At 52.2% G+C, this 19,072-nt stretch overlaps 2 protein-coding genes and 1 long non-coding RNA gene across 4 annotated transcripts; 1 reads left to right on the forward strand and 2 right to left on the reverse strand.

Moving 5' to 3' along the window:
* Window positions 1-71: 71 nt before the first annotated feature.
* On the forward strand, window positions 72-1,374 carry LOC121093505. Its single transcript, XR_005829592.1, has 3 exons — window positions 72-189; window positions 354-507; window positions 1,262-1,374. It is a non-coding gene; the product is annotated as an uncharacterized LOC121093505 (long non-coding RNA).
* PAOX (polyamine oxidase) lies at window positions 322-3,302 on the reverse strand. Of its 2 annotated transcripts, XM_040605885.1 has the most exons (7): window positions 3,143-3,302; window positions 2,284-2,776; window positions 2,005-2,204; window positions 1,525-1,780; window positions 1,190-1,302; window positions 939-1,096; window positions 322-490 (listed from the first exon to the last, which is right to left on the reverse strand). In XM_040605885.1, the coding sequence occupies exons 1-7, from the start codon at window positions 3,285-3,287 to the stop codon at window positions 350-352; spliced, it is 1,506 nt and encodes a 501-aa protein (XP_040461819.1). In that variant the 5' UTR covers window positions 3,288-3,302; the 3' UTR covers window positions 322-349. The 2 variants fall into 2 exon arrangements, with proteins under 2 accessions (XP_040461819.1, XP_040461818.1); XM_040605884.1 differs by having other exon boundaries at window positions 939-1,302.
* Window positions 3,303-4,960: 1,658 nt separating this feature from the next.
* Window positions 4,961-11,997, reverse strand: LOC121093759 (lipase member M-like). The gene is made up of 9 exons (XM_040606596.1): window positions 11,869-11,997; window positions 10,710-10,827; window positions 9,836-10,034; window positions 8,801-8,910; window positions 7,944-8,089; window positions 7,197-7,343; window positions 6,432-6,503; window positions 5,346-5,411; window positions 4,961-5,194 (listed from the first exon to the last, which is right to left on the reverse strand). Exons 1-9 carry the CDS (start codon window positions 11,971-11,973, stop codon window positions 4,961-4,963), a joined length of 1,197 nt encoding a protein of 398 aa, XP_040462530.1. The 5' UTR covers window positions 11,974-11,997.
* Window positions 11,998-19,072: the final 7,075 nt, after the last annotated feature.

A 19,072-nucleotide genomic window follows, 5' to 3' on the forward strand; every position in this document is an offset into this window, starting at 1 on the left:
CGGGGGGCGCGCCGCGCCCCCCGCGGGGCCCGGCACCCCCCGTGCCGCGGGGCCTAGCACCCCCGGTGCCGCGGGGCCTGGTCCCCAACCGACCCCCCAGCCGCCCCCAGCTCCTCAGCCCGCCCCGGAGCCAGGCCCGACGCAGGCCCCGCTGGATGACACCCGCTTCCTGATCGCCAGCACCAACTGGTACTAACGCCGCAGCCTCTGAGCCGAGCCGAGGAGCCGCATCCATCCCCCCCCCCCCAACGGTGAGAGAGAAGGCTCTGCATCCCACCGCCGGGGAGGTTTCTCAATAAAGGAGGCTGGGCGGCAGCGGCCCGCGAAACACGGGTTTTATTTTCCTGCCTCAGAGCCGAGGAGTGGGGCTGGGTGCCTCGAAGAATTGGTTGAGCCGCTCGGCCTCTCGCCAGCCCGACAGCAGGGCCCCGTGGGTGGTGGAGTAGAAGGTGCGGTGGGTGGCTTCGCCAGCGAAGAGGAGTTGCAGAGGCTGTGGCAGGGTGGGAGGTGAGCACTGGGGGCCTGCCACCTCCCCCCAGCCCAGCGGGGACACTGGGTTGTACTAAACCAGCCCCATCTCCCTGCCCTTTGGCACCCCATCGATGCATGACCCGCTCTGCTGCCATGTCAAGACCGAGGAACGGGCACCTTCCCTTCCTTACTGACCCACCCCATGGCACGAGGGTGTTGGAAAATGGCTGGAAGGAGCTATGTGTCCCCAGAAATGGGGTTCCCCCCATCCCCATGGATCTCAGTGGGAAGAGCCAAGCAGGGTTGGTTGGTGACCCCCGAATAGAGTGGGAGTGAGGAATGATGCCACCTCCCTGTGCTCCTCAAGGCCTGGGGTGCCCTGTTCCCACCTGGGTCTGTCTGTGCCCAAACCTGGGAGGTCCCGTTTCCCCCACAGTCACTGCATCCCCCAGGCTTAAAGCAATTACCCTGGGGTCCTCGGGGTCCTCGGGCAGAGGCTGAGCCAGCACATCGATGTCATCCCCTGAGCTGCCAACAGCCACGTAGCTGTAGGAGCCCCGGGTGTAGGGAGCGCTGTACCACTGGGACCTGAGCACACTCCTGGGAGCAGGCAGGTGCGGATTCCCTGCAGGTGCATGTTTTTGGTGGGGGATCCAGAAATCTGGGTGCATGTTTCCCCAGGGGGTTGGGGTGATGAGGGCAGAGGAGGCGATAGTACCTGTTAGTGTGCGGAGGACGCGTGTCATGGTGCTGAGAACCTCTGCATCACTCAGTGTCTCCATGTACTCAGACTCCTTCCCCGCAATGAAACCGCAAAGGACGTGCCCATGCCTGGGGAAGAAAGATGAGGCCAAGAGCTGCCTATTGCCCTCCTGCTGCTCACCAGGAACCGTGCCCTCCCTGCCCTTGGAGCGCTACTGCATCACGGACCACCAGCGACCTAGAGAAGGTCTTGGAAGCTCCAGGCAGGACTAAGATGCTTCTTCACTTTGCCCAGAAGATGCCCAAACCTCCCAGCCACGATGCCCCTTTGCTGGTGCTCCGATCACGTACTGCTCCGGTGGCTGGAGGACCACGAATCCAATGAGCTTCTTGAACCAGCTGGCCTCCAGGTCAGTGCTGGGCTTCTCGAGGGGTGACTCATCCTCCCACACCAATTCAATAAACTGCTGCTGGGGTTCCCAGAAAGGCTGCTCAAACTCCAGTAAGATCTTGTTGTTGACGCCAAAACCCAGGTGGCGAATGGCTTCTGCTTTCCACTCAGGCAGGGGAGGCTGGAAGAAGTCCTGGTGGTGTTCCTTGAGAAAACCTGCAGGCAGAAGATTGGGCAGCTTTGTTTATTTGGCTCCTAAACTGGGTCTGAGATACTTTCCTCTCCCCAACCCTCTTCCCAGCCTCCCCTCTCCCCACAGCGGGAGAGGTGAGGCTGGGAAGAAGTTTGGGCAAGTCCTTGCCCTCCATCTGCCCTTCTCCAAGAATGCCAGCTGGTTGGAGGGGACAGGCAGGGCAAGGAAAGGTTGTTGGTGAACTCACCCAGCGGGACAGTGACAATAACGTGGTCAGCAAGGAAACTGTCTCCATCCTCACACTCCACCCGAACAGGGAAATCCCTGGCATCATCCCCTTCCTCACGGAAGGACCCTCGCCACCGGATGGTCCTCACAGCCTTGTTGAGTAGGACAGTGCCCTCCGGCAGTGCTGAGAGCATGCAATTGGGCAAACTGCTGTAGCCGCTGCAGGAAGAGGTGCCATTGGGGACGGGGTGCCCCCTGAAATGCTCTTCTGCATCGCCCTCCAGAGCCCCATGCTTACCCTGGGAAGGTGCAGTCCAGGCCGGGCAGGGAGACATACTCCCCAAAGGGCTCCAGGGCCACCAGGTCCATGCTGTGGGTCCCACTGATGCAACACTCCAGCTTGAGGCAGGTGGCGAGAACTGCCAGCCGGAGCTGCTGGGCATCCTCCTCACCGCCCCCCCATGTGGGGACTCTCCGGGCAATCTCCTCCCGCAGGTACTGTCCCACGCTGGGCACTGGTGGCTCCTTGGTCTCCCAGAAAGCGCGGGCGGAGGCCAGGAGGGTGTCGAATAGGTCATGGGCTTCACTTACCACCTGGGGGCTCAGCGCCCTCCCCAAGCTGCAGTAGGTGATGGAGGGAAGTGGGGGGTGGCCCCCCACCTCTGCCTGCTGGTTCTCCTCCCGGGCAGCCTCTGGGCCCAGCAGGCCATAGTGGGTGGCCAGGCGGAAGATGGGGTTCCCTGGTGAGGGGCCGTGGATCCACTGCGCCCCCATCTCCACCAGCCCCAGTGCTGTAGGAAGGGGGTGGGTGGGTGTCACCCCAAGGCATACATATGACAGGACCCCCCGGGGATCAGCAGGACCCTCAGCCCCATGTGGCCCCCTAAACAGCTGGAGCCAGCAGCCCCTCCGCTGCCCCAGTCCCCCCTGTGCCATCGGACACCCTCAGCCCCGAGTCCATCCCGCTCAGGACCGGCCCCACAGCGGGGGGTCAGGTGCAGTTCCTCCATCCCCGGCCCTGCCCTGGTAAAGCCACCCCCGAGACCGGATCCGGTCCCCGGCGCAGCGTCCCCTTCTCCCCGAGCCAGACCCGTGCCGGTGCCACCCCCCTTGCCCGGCCCTGGCCCCCCGTGCCGCCCCCCGGGCCTCCCCCGTACCGAAGGGGCGGGTGCAGACGCGACCCCCGGCGCGGGGCGCTGCCTCCAGCAGGCGGAGGGAGCCGTGCCCGCGGAGCCGCTGCGCCGCCCCCAGCCCCGCCAGCCCCGCGCCCACCGCCACCACCCGCCGCCCGCCGCCCTCCATGGCGCCCGGCCCCGGCTCGCCCCGCCCCGGCTCAGCCCCGCCCCGGCCCCGCCCCGGCTCAGCCCCGCCCCGGCCCCGCCCCGGCTCAGCCCCGGCCCGGCCCCGCCGCGACTCGGCAGGAGCGGGAGCGGGGGGCGATGCTCGGCGGGGTCTGTTCTCGCGGCGGGCGATGTCTTCAGGGAGTGGGGCCAACAGCCGGCTGGCTTCGCAGGTGGGGGGGCCCTTGCTGGGGTGTGGGGCAGCCCCGGGACCACCTCACCCCCCTCCTCCCCAGTGCGCCGCCTGGGGCCGCGGCCGGGGGGTCTCGGGGTGCCGACAGCGGGCCGGGAGCGCGCTGCCCTGGCCGTGCGCAGCCCGGCGGCAGCGGGGAGCGCTGCGGGTGCGGACAGGGAGCGGTGCGGGTGCGGGCAGCGGTCACGCAGGCAGCTGCCCTCCAGGGCCGCCGGCCCCGGCGCTCCCGCGTGGCCGGTGATGGCCGAGCCGCCCTGGACAGGAATAAAGCTCTCCGTCCCCGAGGCTGCCCGGTGGTTCTTTCCAGCCGTCGTTCCTGCGCCGGTGCTGCCCAGGGGGTGCCCCCGCCTGCTGCCCACCCCGGCGGTGGTGGGGCGTGGGTGGGTGCCGGGGTGCTCCCGGCTGGCCCCGGGCACTGGCAGCTCCCCCGGAAAGTGTTCGCGTGCAAGGAAGAGGCAGGGGAGAGCTGTGGTACAGGCTCCCGGAATCCCCGCTCCTAAAATCACCTTTGAGCATTTATTATGGAGGGATTTTCCCCTCCTCCAGTTTTCCAACAAGCAGCAGGGTGGGACCATGGAGCAGGGGCTGTGCACCGCCACGGGGGACCAGCCTGGCAGCAGCTTTGTAGGGGGACGGTGGCCCTGCATCCTGGCCCCGAGCATTTGAGGTCGTGGCTCCCAGGGATGGAAGACGAGCATTCCTGGCATGTCGGTGTTGAGCCACGCAGCCATCCCCAGGAACCTCTGGCTACTCAGCCCCCAGACCAAACAGTGCAGGCAAGTGCCTGGCTTGGCCCAGTTGAGCCCTGAGCCCCTCCAGATGGAGACCCTCCACCTCCCTGGGGATCTGTCTGGGGGAAGAAGGGTTCCCCATATCCAGCCTGAACCGCCCTGAGTTGCAATCTGGGACTGGAGCCCCTTGTCGCATTGCCTGTTGCCGCCCAGAAGGGTTTGGCCTCATCGATTCCCTCCCCTCCATCACTCCTGTCCTGCGATCAGGGGCTGCTCTCAAACACCCCTGCCTCCCTACGGCCAGACCCAACATGCCCAGCTCTCTCCCATCTCCTTGTGGGTTGGGTGCTCTGATCCCTGACCCACTGGGCAGTCACCAGGGGGTCACAGCAGCCCCCTCACACAGCCCAGGATGCAGTTTCACGATCCCCCTGGGGCCCTCCCAGGAGGGCTGCCTTGCCAGTGGCTCCTGCCTGCCCCAGCACCTTGGCTGATCCCCACGCTGCCCTGCCTGCACAGTGCTACTGGTCCTTGAGGAGCTCTCAAGCAAGGAGGACAAACCCTGATGACCAAGGGATGCGTGGGAAGCACCATCACCACAAGTGTGTCAGGCCAGCAGGAAGAAGGGGACGGCAGCGGATGTCCCGCTGCCTCCTTGCACTGTCGTGGCTGAGGGAGAGGGGCCAGGCATCTCCCTAGGGAGCTGCTGCTCTACTGGGACCCCTCCATCAGCTCCAGGATGCTGCTATAGAGGCGCCCAGGGGCGTCCAAGCCCCAGATGAAGTCCCAGTGGTTCCAGTCAGGGATGTGGCTGTAGGTGACGATGCGGGTGATGCGGGGAAGCAGCAGGAGGACATCCCTCCAGTCAGCTGTCCAGTCTTCTCCCCCTGACCACACGGCGGTGGCCACAGGCATCTCCTCCAGCCGGTAGAGGGGAGGTGTCTCCTGGAGGGAAACAGGAGACTCTGAGGAACTGCCATTGTGGTCAACACCTGCAAGCCACCCCATCCCCACACCACCCAGGACAGTCCCTTGGCATCTCCGGCTGCCACCCTTGGCATCTCCAGCTGCCAGCACTGCTGCTGCAGCTTCCTACCTGGTGGTATACAGCTGGGTTTTTGCTGCCATAGTCAAAGGCTTTGAATTGTCCCGATTTCATCACCTGGGAGGAGAGGACAGATCTGTGGTGAGAGCCCAGCAAGTGCCACTATGAGGGTCTGGCATCTCCTGGCCTCCTCAAAGGACCACATCACGACAGGGTGCTCGCATGTGACATTGCAGGAGGAGGTGGCATCTCCACAAAGCCAGACTTTCCACCTTTTTTAACAGGGTGATACTTTGATCTCCAGCTCCGTGCCTGTCCCTAGCTATGAGTTGACAAACCAAGGTGTTGCATGTGACTCCTTGGCTGCCCCTTTGCAACGCTCCTGCCTCTGAAAACCTGCTCACCACCACCTGTGTGTGCAGGATGCTGCTGCAGGACTTCATGTTGGCAAGTTTTCCTTCAACAACCAGAGCATCCTTACCTGCTCATGACACTTTGGGCTCAGAGTATAGAGGCATCATGAGCCCAGTTATTTTAGGAGTTGCTTCTATACTGGGGGTGAAAGCTCAGATAGCTGCATGATAGTTGCATTGATTAAAAAGATCTTTTTTCTTTCCTCATTACCTATAATTTGGCTCTGCAAGGAGGCAGCAGGGTAGGGATCTCCAGCCTGACCCTGTTACCGGCAGGGCCAATGCTGCAGCTGCAGGAGGTTGCTCAGACTGGCAGAGTCTGGCCCTGGTGCCTCCAGTTTGGCAAGGAGTTGCCATTGGATCCCCCTTCATTGCCTCATCTCCAGGTGAGCAAGCCCAGCTCACCCAGCCTCTCCTCATATGCCCTCACTTCCACCTACCATCACCATAGTGTCCCCGGGATCATTTTGCTTTGGGGATCCCTGGGGTCCCCAAACTGGTCTGAACATCCAGCTGTGGCCTCCCAGTCTGGCACAGCCCAGGGCGCACACCCCTGCAGCTCATCCTGCATCCAGTGCCTCTTCTGTACACTAATTTCTTGCTTTTACTTTCTCACAAGCTGCTAAGGCCTGAGAGCCCGAAAGTCTCACATCTGCCCTGGACACACCAGACTCAGTGAAGGGACCAACCCAGGGGTGAAGCATCTGTGTTTCAGGGAGCCTACCTGGCCCCAATGCATCAAGGTTTTGACAGATGTCCCGTCTGGATAGTGGGATGTGTACACATCCAGCCGCGTCTGCAAGGAAACGTATTCAAACCGTTACAGCTTTCCAATGGATAGGAATGAGGACAGCAGCTGCCAGATGATGCATTTCCCAAAACAGCCACTGCTGGGTCACGCTGCCTAGAGAGTTGGGTCAGTTTCAGGAGTACAATTTTCATTACAAATCAATTGCTTTGAGACAGCTCCTGGAGAAGAGAGGTGACGAAGGATGAGGTACCCCTAGCTTCCGGAGATACTTCATCTGGGCTCAGGGACTGTACTCAAGACCTTGGTGACTACCTGTGATCACCCAGATGCTGCTTCAGCAGACTTTATGTAGTGTGGGTAGGAGCAGGGGCTGCACCCCAGGGATGCTGGTGGGAGGTACAGCTGATCTTGGTGACAGACAACCCTTACTCAGAGATGCTATCAAGTGCCACCTGGCCACTGACATTCACTTACCAGACCCTGGGGACTTTCCCTGTCTGGGGAAGATAAGCAGTGAGAGAAGGATCTGGCAGAGGGACACATGTTGCCATTGCAGCATCTGCTTGCCCGTGAGCACTGGGGACGAGCGGCCGTAGCCAGCTGGGCAGAGTGTTTGGCAGAGAAGGGGCAGGCAGCAGGCAGAGGGGTTGGCAGAGCCAGCGGGTGCTGCTGGGTGCTCCCAAAAGGTGCACCCTGGGGCTCCGGCTCCCTTACCCCCATGTGGGGCAGCGCACCCACCATGTTGAGGTTCTTCTCATTGTAGCCGCCCAGCAGAAAGAAGAGGTTGGCACAGGGCTTGTGCAGTAGCGGGTGCCTGCACAGCTGGGGGAGAAACCTCCACAGCTTCCTTATCCGCAGCGAAGCGTCCGTTCTGCCTAGCAGAAGCTGCAGAAGCAAAGGGCAAGGTTGATTTCGTGTGTTTCCCTTCCTGCAGCCTAGCTCTCGGACTGTCTCCCCTGACCTGCTGCCAGCCGGTGTCCCTGTGGATTGTCCCACCAGCTGGGCAGTGAGGGGATGTACAGCACAGAGTGCCCACAGGAATCAAACCTGCTGCTTCTTTGCCCTCCTGTCCCACTGAGATGTGTACAGCTCACTGCAGGAGGCAATGCTGACTGAGTGCACTCCAGGGAAATCAGTATTTGGGACTCTCTTCCTTTCCTCCACCTCCCCCAGGTACTGGATTAGTTTTTCACTGTTGTTAAAATCAACGCAGTAAAGCTGCCCAGGTGGTCTGCCTGAGGGTTCAACAAGTGCCCCCATAGGAAGAACAGTTTCAACACCTGAAGGTCCTATGGAGGGAAGGCAGGCATGCATTCCGCAAAGTGACCATGCAGGACTGATTTGCACCTGAATCGTGTCTGTGTTTATAAATCAGTGGGAATTAAACTGTTTTCTTCTGCACTGGATAACGGTGGAGACTGCCTAGGCACAATCCCTTTTCTAGCACTGGTGTTCGGGAGAGGAGAGCATGGAGTAATGCCCTACCTGAAGCATCTTGAACCGCCTGTCCAGGAGGAAGGATATTTTCATGATGGGACTTTTAGCATGCTTGAGTGTCACTACTGGAGCCAGGGCAAAAAACATTTTGATTTTCTGAGCCAGTTCTGGCATGGATGAAAATGCAATGAATGCTGAGAAAACAGAAAAAACAAGCTGAGACTTGGTTGAACTTTTTTCAGGTGCTTAATCCGAGGGTTTGCTTGGACCCACAGCCCAGATCTGTTTAGCAGGCATTATCTCTAATTAGAAAGCTAGGATCTCTTGCCACTTGTCTGTTTAACATTAGCGCTAGAGATGTCCAAAAGGAGACAATGTCTTTATTCCTATGGTTAGAAGCGGCTGATGCGGCACTTCACTGATTACTACTGATGGGAAGTCCTGTCCCATTCGCCAGGTGAAAGGAACAGTACTGTCATCTTCCATCAACCACTGCTAAAGGGTATCACCACCACAGAGGTTTTCTCATACCTCTGATGGCCCAGCTGGTGAAAGGAAAGCACACAGTTCATGAGAAAGCAGAAGCTGTGACCTCCGTGCAAAATGCCTTTGGCTTTGATGTGAAACACTGCGATTCAATTTTCTAGGTTGAATTATAGTTGCAGCAAGGAGCACTGAGGTCACCAGGAGCTTTCTTACTACCCTAGGAGCATGCTGGTCCTTCCAGATGTCTTATATGAAAAGCACGGCTGCTGTGGGACTTCTCATTGCAAGAGACATCCTACCTAGCCTGCTTGCTTGGCAGCCCACAAAGATGGGACCTCTCTGCTTTCTGCTTATAAACACCAAAACTAATGTTTTCAAGGTGGTCCAGGTAACATCATGCACAACCCCTTCTAACGCACCAATTGTGCAGCCCTGGGAGTGGCCAACGTAATAGATCTGCTTCTGCCCAGTCTTCTGCAGAACAAATTGAATCATGGCTGGGAGGTCGTACATTGCCATTTCATGAAAGCTGCAATAGAGGAGTGCTGTGTTGGTTATAAGGTAACATCAGGAAAGCAAACCTACCTGTGAATTTCAGCTGCCTTGCATTGCTGAAGGGCTTAACATCTTTGGCTGATATTCCAGGAGAAAATTCCTATGATCTAGGAGAGCCCTGTGCTGGGTGAAACTGCACAGGGTCCGAAAGCATCCCCCTTGCCATAGCCTCACCCTTGCCCGACAGGGCTTAGTTCTCCCATAACCATGGTTAGTGGTAAAGAAACTGCAGAGCCTGGCCAGCTGTGATTTCAGGTGCAGCACAGAGCAGCTCTGCAGATCCAGAGCTGGCTCATCAGGATTACAGTACCAGCTCTGCTCCTAGAGATGCTCTTTCCCAGAAGGCAATGGAGCACCGCTTCCTGCCCATGTGCCTTTTAGTGTGCTACGGTGAAATGTGGACCTACTTTATTAGGTTTTTCTTACTGGAAGCATGTTTGTGAGCTTGGGACATCCAGGACTGCTCTGAAGATCAGGTCTGGGGAGGCAGTAGCAGCTTGCAAAGTTTTTCGTGTGGGCAGGGTTTTTGTGGACAGAGTCTGGCAAAAGGGGATGTGACAATGATGTGGACACCTTGATGAGGGGCTTGGCTGGGGAAGTCTCTGCAGAGGCCCCAGGACAGGGCTAATGTCTCTGCGGGATGGGTGTCTCCACGCAGGCAACAGTGCCCTGCGCTCTTGACAGGGCCAGGCAGCTGCAGGGAGGTGGTGGCACCATGTCAGCAGGCAGGTCTGCACAGGTACCTCCATCCTTCCTGGGCACATCACTGGGAGGTCTGGGGGAGGCCGTGCCCAGGAATTAGGTGTTCTGACTTGCCTGCTTGGAGGCACCCACCTCTGCCTAGAGATTAGTGGCAAGCAGGGAAGATTGCCGCGCTTTTGTAATCCACTCCAGCCCACCTGAAATCCCAGAATTCAACCTGGTCAGCTGAAAGGTGCTGGTGTCTCCGGGACCATCTTGTCCCCCGGCTGTTTCCTAGCCAGACATCATAGCCAGAGTCTGCTAGTATGAAGCCAAGGCTGTTGTTAGCCAGATTCTCCACCCAGTGGCTGCCTTCTCCAAGTAACCCGTGCTGGAGAAATACGACTGGCTTGTCCCCTGGACGTGAAAGAAACAGCGCATTTCACTGAACCAGAACTTCTCTAGTCGCTCACCACAAATTCAGGCTAATAAAGCCTCTGTGTTGCCCTGATAGAGGACATGCAATGTGCATTTTAATGACATCTGCTGCTGAAGAAAACCTCATCATAGTTGTTTTGTGGTGGTTGTCCTCATTGTCTCATGCTGGAGAGCTGTGGATGTCCCTCCTAAGCCTCTCAGACCCCAGGGGCTCATCCCCCACAGGCTTAGTACCCTGTGGCCACTGGCAACAACCATGTGAAACTCAGATGTATGGGCTTGCCCTGAGATTGTTCAAACCCCAAAGTCACAAATTTATGGGGAAAAATTAAATTGGAAATTCTCTTAAGATATGCCTGCACCCTCTAAGCTTTAAAACCAAATCTCTGCTTGATACGAAAGGTGGTTGCTGTGCATTCCTAAGCTGGCTGCTAAAGCCTTGGCTGTAAATTGGAGAAGTACTGTGGTTTTGGTATTTTTGCTTTAACAGCAAATACTCCCCTGGCCTGGTAAGGTTTGTCCCTTCACTTCCTTGTTATATTAAGGTGGGGTTTTTGTTTGGCTTTTTTTTGTTTGTTTGGTTGGTTTGGTTTGGTTTTTTTGTGTTTGGTTTTGGGTTTTTTTTCCTGGCTTCCTTGTGAAATAGAACTGTACCTCTGTTCCTAGGATTTTCTCTTCCATGAGGAATTCTGTTCAGGGTGACATAGTAGCCGTCACGCGTCAGGACTTCATACTCTTCACTCAGGTACCCTCTGTGGCAGATTATTTGGCTCTGGGGAAAGGAAAATTTGGATGAAAAGATTTACAAAGGTGAGGTGCTCATTTGACCTGAAGAGCACATCCCCATTTGCTGGGATGCCTTTGCAAAATTAAAGTGCTGTGGCAGCTGGGATACTGCTTTGCCTGGGGTGTCTGGATCAGCTGAGAACTTCTTTGAGAGAGGGTGCTCTGTCCAAATCCCATGCTTGCCCCAGTGAGGTGCGCAAGGGGAGAGGAGACAGCCAGACATGGGCTCTTGCCTGTGAGCAGGCAGGGAGCCGGCAGCAGCAGGGCTCCCCTGCAGCATGCAACAGCAAATGCATTTGAAATGTTTCCAGAAATTTGAGACCAGACAGATTTACAGACAGCTGACATTGGTGGCAGGGCATGTCCTGTCATGCTCTGAGCTGATGCGGGGGGCAGATAAGATGGCAGGGCATATCGAACCTGCCAGGCTGGACTGACTGGAAGGGCAGTAGGACAAGCCCCATAGGATTTGTTGCAGGGCTCCTGATGCTCTTCCTGAGCTTTATTTATGCTGAAAACTCCACAGATTGGGAAGCTTAAGACCGGTGAAATCCAGCCGTGATACTGCCTACACACTGCTGAACTCACATGGTTGGCAGAAGAGATTAATTTCAGCAATTTAATTGCCCATGTCTTGGCGATCTAAAAGGCCCATCTAAACCCACCTTCAGAGACATTCGGACTCACCTGGACATGGCCCCAAGCAACTTGCTGCAGCTGAAGGAGGGAAGCCATGCACAACTTTCTACCCTCCAGGAAGATGTCTGATCAAATTGAGGCTGGGATTACCCCCTTCTCTAACTAACTTGCTGATAATTGCACTTAAGGCTGCTGGGAGGAAGACAAATCCTTCAGGGACCAGGGTTTGTTAGTGATGGTATGGAGGCAACGTTATATCACACAGCTCAACAAAACCAGTGCACATGGTGACCCCAGCCCCCTCCACACGCATACTCTCCATCCCTCTCTTCCCCAACTAAACATGTGCAAACTTTCAGAGTGGAAATTCGAAGTTCTCCTGACTTACAACATTCATGAAAGTCTCAGGATTTATAGCCTTTTTCTGCTTAGTGGCATCTTCTGAGTTCACAGGTGCTTGTGTCAAAAACAGGATTGCAATAAACAGCCACATCTTGCACCTGTGTAAATTATTATTATTATTATTATTATTATTATTACTACCATTATTATTACTATTATTATTGAACATTGCTATGAATGTCTGTTTCTACTTGATTATGATGGGTTAAGTTCCTTATATATCTGAAGACCATATATCATGGTCTGGGCTCGGGAAACAGAGGGGAATCCCAATTCCAGCTGCTGTTAGAGTCCACGCAAGGCTCTTCATACTCTATATGGACTGGATCTGGTACTAGACAAGACCCATTTTTATATTTTTAATGGGCAAAAGAAGAGAAACAGCTTTATAATGCAAGAACTGAAGTGATAGAAAATACCATCAGGCCGATTGTCATACAGAGGGAATTAATCTAAAGTAAGAGTTTGTGCTACAGAAGGAACACGTTTAGGTTGGCTGGGCTATGACTGTGTCTATACTTTTGCTGTTACTCTATTGCTTAGTTTTTGCACCCAGAAGTTGTATGAACAGAAGGATCATATGAACCGAAACTTGTAGAGCATTATAGGAAGACTATTAAATCAGCATAGCCTGAAAAGAACAGAAATCTTTTTAATTGCCGTAGAGAGTTCTGTCCTGAGCAGAGATCGATTTTTAATATAGACGGTCAATATTATCTATGATTTTTAATGCTTTGCCAGGCTTTTAAAAGTTAGAGCTTAACTCCCACCCGATAGCATGAGTTGCAAATCTTCTCACCAGCCATCTGGTTACATCCCTTCTTCCTCCTCCCAATCGGTCTCCCACACCGTGAGATATATCATCCTTCTGAAATATTCCCAGTAACTCTATGGTATTACCAAGAAAAAAAACAATCAATGTTTTCTCACCCTCAGAATAGCTCCAACGCAAATCTTAATTAAGCAGGAAAACACGTTACCAGGCAGAGCCCACTGTTGTGTCTGATCCTTCTGGTGGTGTGAGTGGTGATGGCTCTGTCCTCACCAGTGTTAAAAAGGACATGCTGTGTCAGAGCCCTGCTGCGCTGGCACCATGCTAGACCACATCACATGTCCTCCAATTAAGCGATGGGCATGCTGGTCATATCTTTGATAACTTCCTCTGCTTGGCCATGTGGTCATGACTTTCGTGCTTGCAAAGGATTACATTTCCGTAAGCAGCTGGAGTGGTGTGGCGAGGAATTTCAGCTATGGAGTTGCACCTTAAACCCCTGATAGCTGCAGTAAAAAAATGTCAGAAGATTTTCTTTTTAAAGGGTCATTTTGTAACTGCCAGGGGCCCTCTCGGGAATGCCTTGTAGAAGAGCTCCTGGGGCAATGAGAGGACCTGGGCCCCACCAGCTTCACAGAGCGTCAGGAGCATGGCTGTGACCTCTCCATAAACACACTAAGGACAGGTCAGGCTTCGCTGGCTGCCAGGATGGGACACAATCAGCGATGACACCGTTCTCCAAAATTAACAGCGGCCCAAGCAAATGCCACATAGCCTTTATGCCTAAGCAGTTTTGTATTTGCAGCTGGCAATTTGCAAAACCTCTGCAATGATTTCTGGGAAAGCACCAAGCTGAGCATCTTGCTGATGGATGGTGAAGCAGAGTTGAGCTTGTGCGATGCCTTCATTTGGCTGAAGTGACAGGTACTGCACAGAGTAGAGGTGCTCATTCTCCACCTCCAGCCTTACAACCTATGCCTTTCTGTAGCTGCTTGGTAGCCACCTGAAAGACCGAGCCTTTGGCTGGCTACCGAGTGCTCTCCTTGAGTATACCTTTACAGGTCATGGATTAGGTCGACTTCTAATGTTCATACCAGCCATTGTCTATGAGCGGTGTGCGAGTCGTGACACACAGCCCAAAACATGCGTGTTACTCCATCCACCAGACTGTAATTTTCTATCAGCACCGCAACCACTGATACAAAGGGGCCGCCTGTGTGGGTGCTATCTTTATGGCAGTGGGTGTGGCTGCACCCTTCATTGTTTCATTACCTTATTTCTGTCCCTGTGTCTACTTTGGGCTTTTGAAAATGTCTTCCCACTCCCATGTCTGCAAAAAGCCCAGTGCGTAAGATGGACTTTACAGGTTGTGTACAAAGCAAATCCAGTGTGTCCCCCAAAAGGAGTTTAAAAAACCCCTATGGATGGAGAAACCCTTACCCAGCTTGTATTTTTCTACTCTCCCATCAGGTTTCCCTCAACAGCATCAAGACAGACCTCACCTTTTACTTGTATGGTTAGATACTTCATCCACTGTCAAGTCTGCTGCCTTCTGCCTCCACTGAGTACTAGTTATGTAGTGGAGGTACTAAGTGCTAGTACTAGATACTAATAGAAGTTGGAAAGGCTGCAGAGACTTCTCCAGCATCCTCAGGCCATGGGATGAGGCTGTCAGAGCAGTGTATCAGAGCTGAGGCTAGGGTACAATTCAGCACCAGTACCGACCTACCTGTGGTAGGAAGGACACAAGTGGTCAACAAAGAGCAGCTAGGTTTTTACTGAGAAGCTCTTGTGTAGCTTAGTCAAAGGAGGAAATGAAGACTTTTGAGTTATTTGAAATTAAGAGAGCAGAGTTAGGCATTTTGACACATAGGTACAAGTTGAGGTGGCAAGAGCAATACCATCACGACGCTGCTGTGACTGTATACTTAACAGAGCTGTAGTCACTAATATTAACTTACAGTGTTGGGACCCCATAATACATGGTAGGTTGCACAACCAAATATTAGACAGACTATCGTGGGCATCTCAGAATGAAGCTGTATAATCACACTCATGGGATATTTTTACAGTGTTATTGTGGGAACTAACGTAAGAAAATGCAAGACCATTTAGAAAAAGAAAGGTATTTTATTTAACTTTCTAACCAAATAGACTGTACTGGTCAGCACTTGCACACACACATTCTGAGAGGGGCCACAACGTGTGCATCCGAGTGGTCTGGCAAGGTCACCTGAGTGTAACATGGAAGGCAAGGATTGCCAGCTACTGAGCCCTCCATATGCCTTCTGAGTTCTGCCTGAGGCCCAAGGGCCAACTCTTTCTTGGCCTCTAAGGTCCTTTAGGAGTCACACGTTACTGTGGCGTGATGTTTTGCTTCTGCATCTTGTTAATTTCACGCTCCATAAATATTAGGCAACATTGCTGTCTTTAATTTTCTTGTTTGAGGTATCATAGGACTGTAACTCATCCTGCTGTTGGAATAACAGGAAGAGAAACAGCCCATGAAATGCGCTGTATCCCCACTACTGTCCTTCTCTTAACAGGTGCAGGTCTGCTGATGAGTCACCTGCTCCGTGGTGCATCGGTGCAAGCAATACGTTCCTCAGTGCTTACCAGTTTCATTGGTATTAATCATGTCCTTGCCTATCAATGCAGACCGTTCCTCTAATTCCTGCTCTGCTGTTTCTCCTGGCGCTTTCGTGCATGTACAAGCCCCCACACCGTATGCCTAAGATACTGGTTGTTGCCTTTTATCTGGTGCCTCTTGCCAAGCACAAAGGTAAGCCAGTCACAAGCAGGGAGATGCTTAACTAGTTGTCATCTGGTCTTGGCATCCTGAACTAGGAAAGAGAGTTTTAAAGACCCTTTAAAAAGAAACTAAAATTACATCCTGATTTTAGTAATAGGAGAACATAAACTCTTGTGTAATTCCTGCCAGATAAAAGCATGATTCCCTTGCAGTAACCTTGGAGAACCTTGCTCAAGGTAAAGAACCAGATAAGGAAAGCAGTGCTTATCTGGTTGTACCTCTCCTAGTTTAAAGCCCTTCAGCCAGGCTGGGGTATCTGCAGCATCTGATTACACGTTTAGTAGGGGTTGTGTACTCATGCTAGGGTTGCACAGTGAAGCTTGATGAAACAGTGTATTCTTTTCACACCATCTTGCTAGAATTGTTCATGCAATCATTTTTTTCACAATAATGAAACTGAATTAACAAAAGTATAAATGTTCCTAAATATTGATTGCAAAATACATGAGATGTGGTCACCAGCGGTTCTTCTCAGCTAATTCTTTCTCTGTTTCTTTGTTCAGAAGGCCCCAGAACAACCCTGAACTTCTTGCTCTTCTCTGATCTTTTTTCATTGTATAATTGGCTTTAAAGAGTATTTTACAGCTAAAAGAGTTTGGTTTGTTCATGAACAGACCCGGGCCAACTTCAAACTTTCTCAATAAAGAAATACTAACATTTTTCAAATTTGGTATTGTAGTGCTCTTGGGCTTTTTTCCAATGTATTGGAGAAAAGCTGATTGGGCTGTCAGAGACCTTCAGGAAGCAGTAACGTGTTCCATATGACACAGTCTAGGGTCAGAAATGGACATCAACACAAGCTTCTGAAGAGTGTGGGAGGTAGTTATATCTGATCATGATTTTGGCCAGCCGTAACTTTCCATGGCCTTACACCATTCCCATCTACCTAAAGTACCGATATATGAAAACACAAGCCTCAAACCAGTCACCGGGTCACTCTTCCAAGCATTCATCTAGCAATCTCAAAAGAAAATTTGGAAATAACATAGGAAATAACACAGAAATTGCTCATAGTTCCTGAAATAAGAAAGTAACATGTCCTCAACTAAATAAAACTCTGAGTCTGCTCTGAAAACTACTCAGCAATGCCAGTGACTGCTGGGAACTATTGTCAAACTTGCTGTTAAGGGTCAGAAAAACGTGCAAAGGCAGTACACCATCTGACATAACCATGAAACTTTATCCCAGATTAACCCTGGTACAAATCAATTTCTAAATAACAGCGTAGGCCAGCACATTGCTTAAAGCACACACCAAAACAGTCTTAGGGTTACTTACAAAAGCACAGCTTCACTTTAAGCGTGTTCCTGTGTATAACCCTCAAGTGGGAAGGACGCTGTAGTAGACATGCTCACCACCTCTCCAGCATGGGCACAGCCTGGAGCTGCCCATACGTTCCATAGTTCATGGAGCTGATCATATGCTCCGCAGTTCGTGTGTGTCCTGCCTTTTGTTACTTTGACCATGATGATAGAAAATTATGTCAGCAAAACATGATGCACCTGGTGTATTTTGGATGGGATGTGACAGTTTTAAGCCCTTCTGGCCTTATGCACCATGCGTAAGCAGATCAAGAATGGCTTTGCATGAGCACATCTGGAAGAAATTAAGTGGCTGAATGACCAACATCCTGCACACGTGTAGATGTATGGCTGAGGCTGGTTTGCTCACGCACAGATAATAAAAAGGGAGCAGCGCTGTGCTATGAATATCTTCATGGGGGTGGTGCAGGCTTTATGCTGCGTTGTGAAGTTTAGGGGCAAGAGACTGAGTCGATCTGGACCCTGACATCATGAGCTGATGTCCCAGCCTAACCTTGGACCTGTGCCATCAGCACGGACCTGCCTGATGACTTTTATCTTGCCTGACAGACTTGAGACACGCAAGAACTCCGGTCCTGGCAAGATCACAGCTTGCCATGTGACTCAATCCGCTTATTGAACAAGGCAGTCCCAGGTGACAGAATAGCACATTATTTATGCCACAAGCACCTAGATTATTAACTGTTCTGTTTGCTTCAAAACGCCCCGTTTCAGCTATTGTTGATCCATGTGAGATGGGAAGCAAGTACCAGTGCCATAGGGAGCACAGTGCTTCCAGAACCTGATTTAGAGAGAACTTCACCAAAACACTGTCATGGGAGACGACCGATGAATTAAGATAATGCAATGCAAACATTGCATCAGATAGTTACAGAAGTGGCAGAAACATTATAACCTGAACAGAAACAGAAGAGCCTAAACCCTGCAATTCTTCTAAATTTTCAGAAGTAAAAGATTAGTACTTTTTCACTAAACATAAATGAGTTCTTGTAAGCTTTTCAGAAGTCTGTTGTGGAAACGTGTTGCCAAGTTTTGGGTGTTTATTTGCAAAGACAGAAAAGTCTTCTTGCATTTGCATTGATATCCATGCATGAACACAGTGCAGTCCTGTAAGTATGCTGCTCCAGGGCAGAGCCCTGCAGTAAATAACTACTCACATAGAAATAGATGTCATTATAAATATTCTAAATGAGGTGGCTAATCACTTTTGCTCCAGATAGATCATATCTAACCTATACCCTAATTCTCACATCTTGACATTATTTCACCCCATCCTGTTTTCTTCTGTGGTTGATTCTAGCTGTAAGGATGGAAAGTAAAACACCTTTACAGCCAGTCCCCTTTGATGATAACTCAAACAGCCCACTGCAGCTGTCCTACAAGGATGTACACCAACAGCCTCATCCCACCATTTCCAGACACTTGCGCTACTAAGACCCACAGTTTGCCTCTGGAGAGCAGGCATGTTGGGCTCGATACCACTCCTCACCCTCCAACCTGCCCTCTGCAACCCACTTCTTCCCTGCAGGACACAGGATAGGGGATGCTAGTTGCATCGTGGGTGGTGGGAATCTGCCAGCGTTACCAGCCACTGTAAGTTATCCCTGAGCATGATGACTTTTGGACAAGCAGCTCTCCCTCGCCCGTGCATGGCAAGAAGTCTGTGCTGAAAATCCCCACACTCCTCCAGAGGTTTAAGGCAGTACAAACACAGAGACCAGTGGACTCTATCTTCCTTTATTATTATTATATTATTATTATTTGTACATCTTTGTGGAAATAGAGCCTCATCCTTTGCTCTGCTTGCTCCTATGCATATTTTAAGAACATAGCTACACAAACAGGCAAATTCACAATTCCTCCCCTAACCAATATATTATTAAGAAGTGTAACCCAGAAGCTGGAAACAGAGTTGGACTCATTACCAGCTTTGACCAGACTCTTCTCTCTCCCACATAAGGAAAACAAAAGCATTTACGATGGGTTGGCAAAAGGTGACCTTTCCAGCTGGGTTTGTGCCTTGGGAATATTGTTTAAAGGGTGAAAAATAGTGTTTCCTGGTAGAACTTACTGAGAACACTTTTGTGTATGAGCAAGTCTGGGGTTATCCAAATCAACGTGAATTTGAGAAAGATGTTTCCTACATTAGCAAAATGCATGGTTGTCATGGAAAAAACTCCACAAACTCTTTTCATTGTCACCAGGTAGAAAATTTCTAGTTCCTTATGACTGTAAAGTAAAGCAGTGAACGTCAGGATGTTGGGATTCTTGCTGTGGAAGAGTC

The sequence above is a fragment of the Falco naumanni genome, chromosome 9 (assembly GCF_017639655.2).
Source record: "Falco naumanni isolate bFalNau1 chromosome 9, bFalNau1.pat, whole genome shotgun sequence".
In the NCBI taxonomy this organism is placed as follows: domain Eukaryota; kingdom Metazoa; phylum Chordata; class Aves; order Falconiformes; family Falconidae; genus Falco; species Falco naumanni.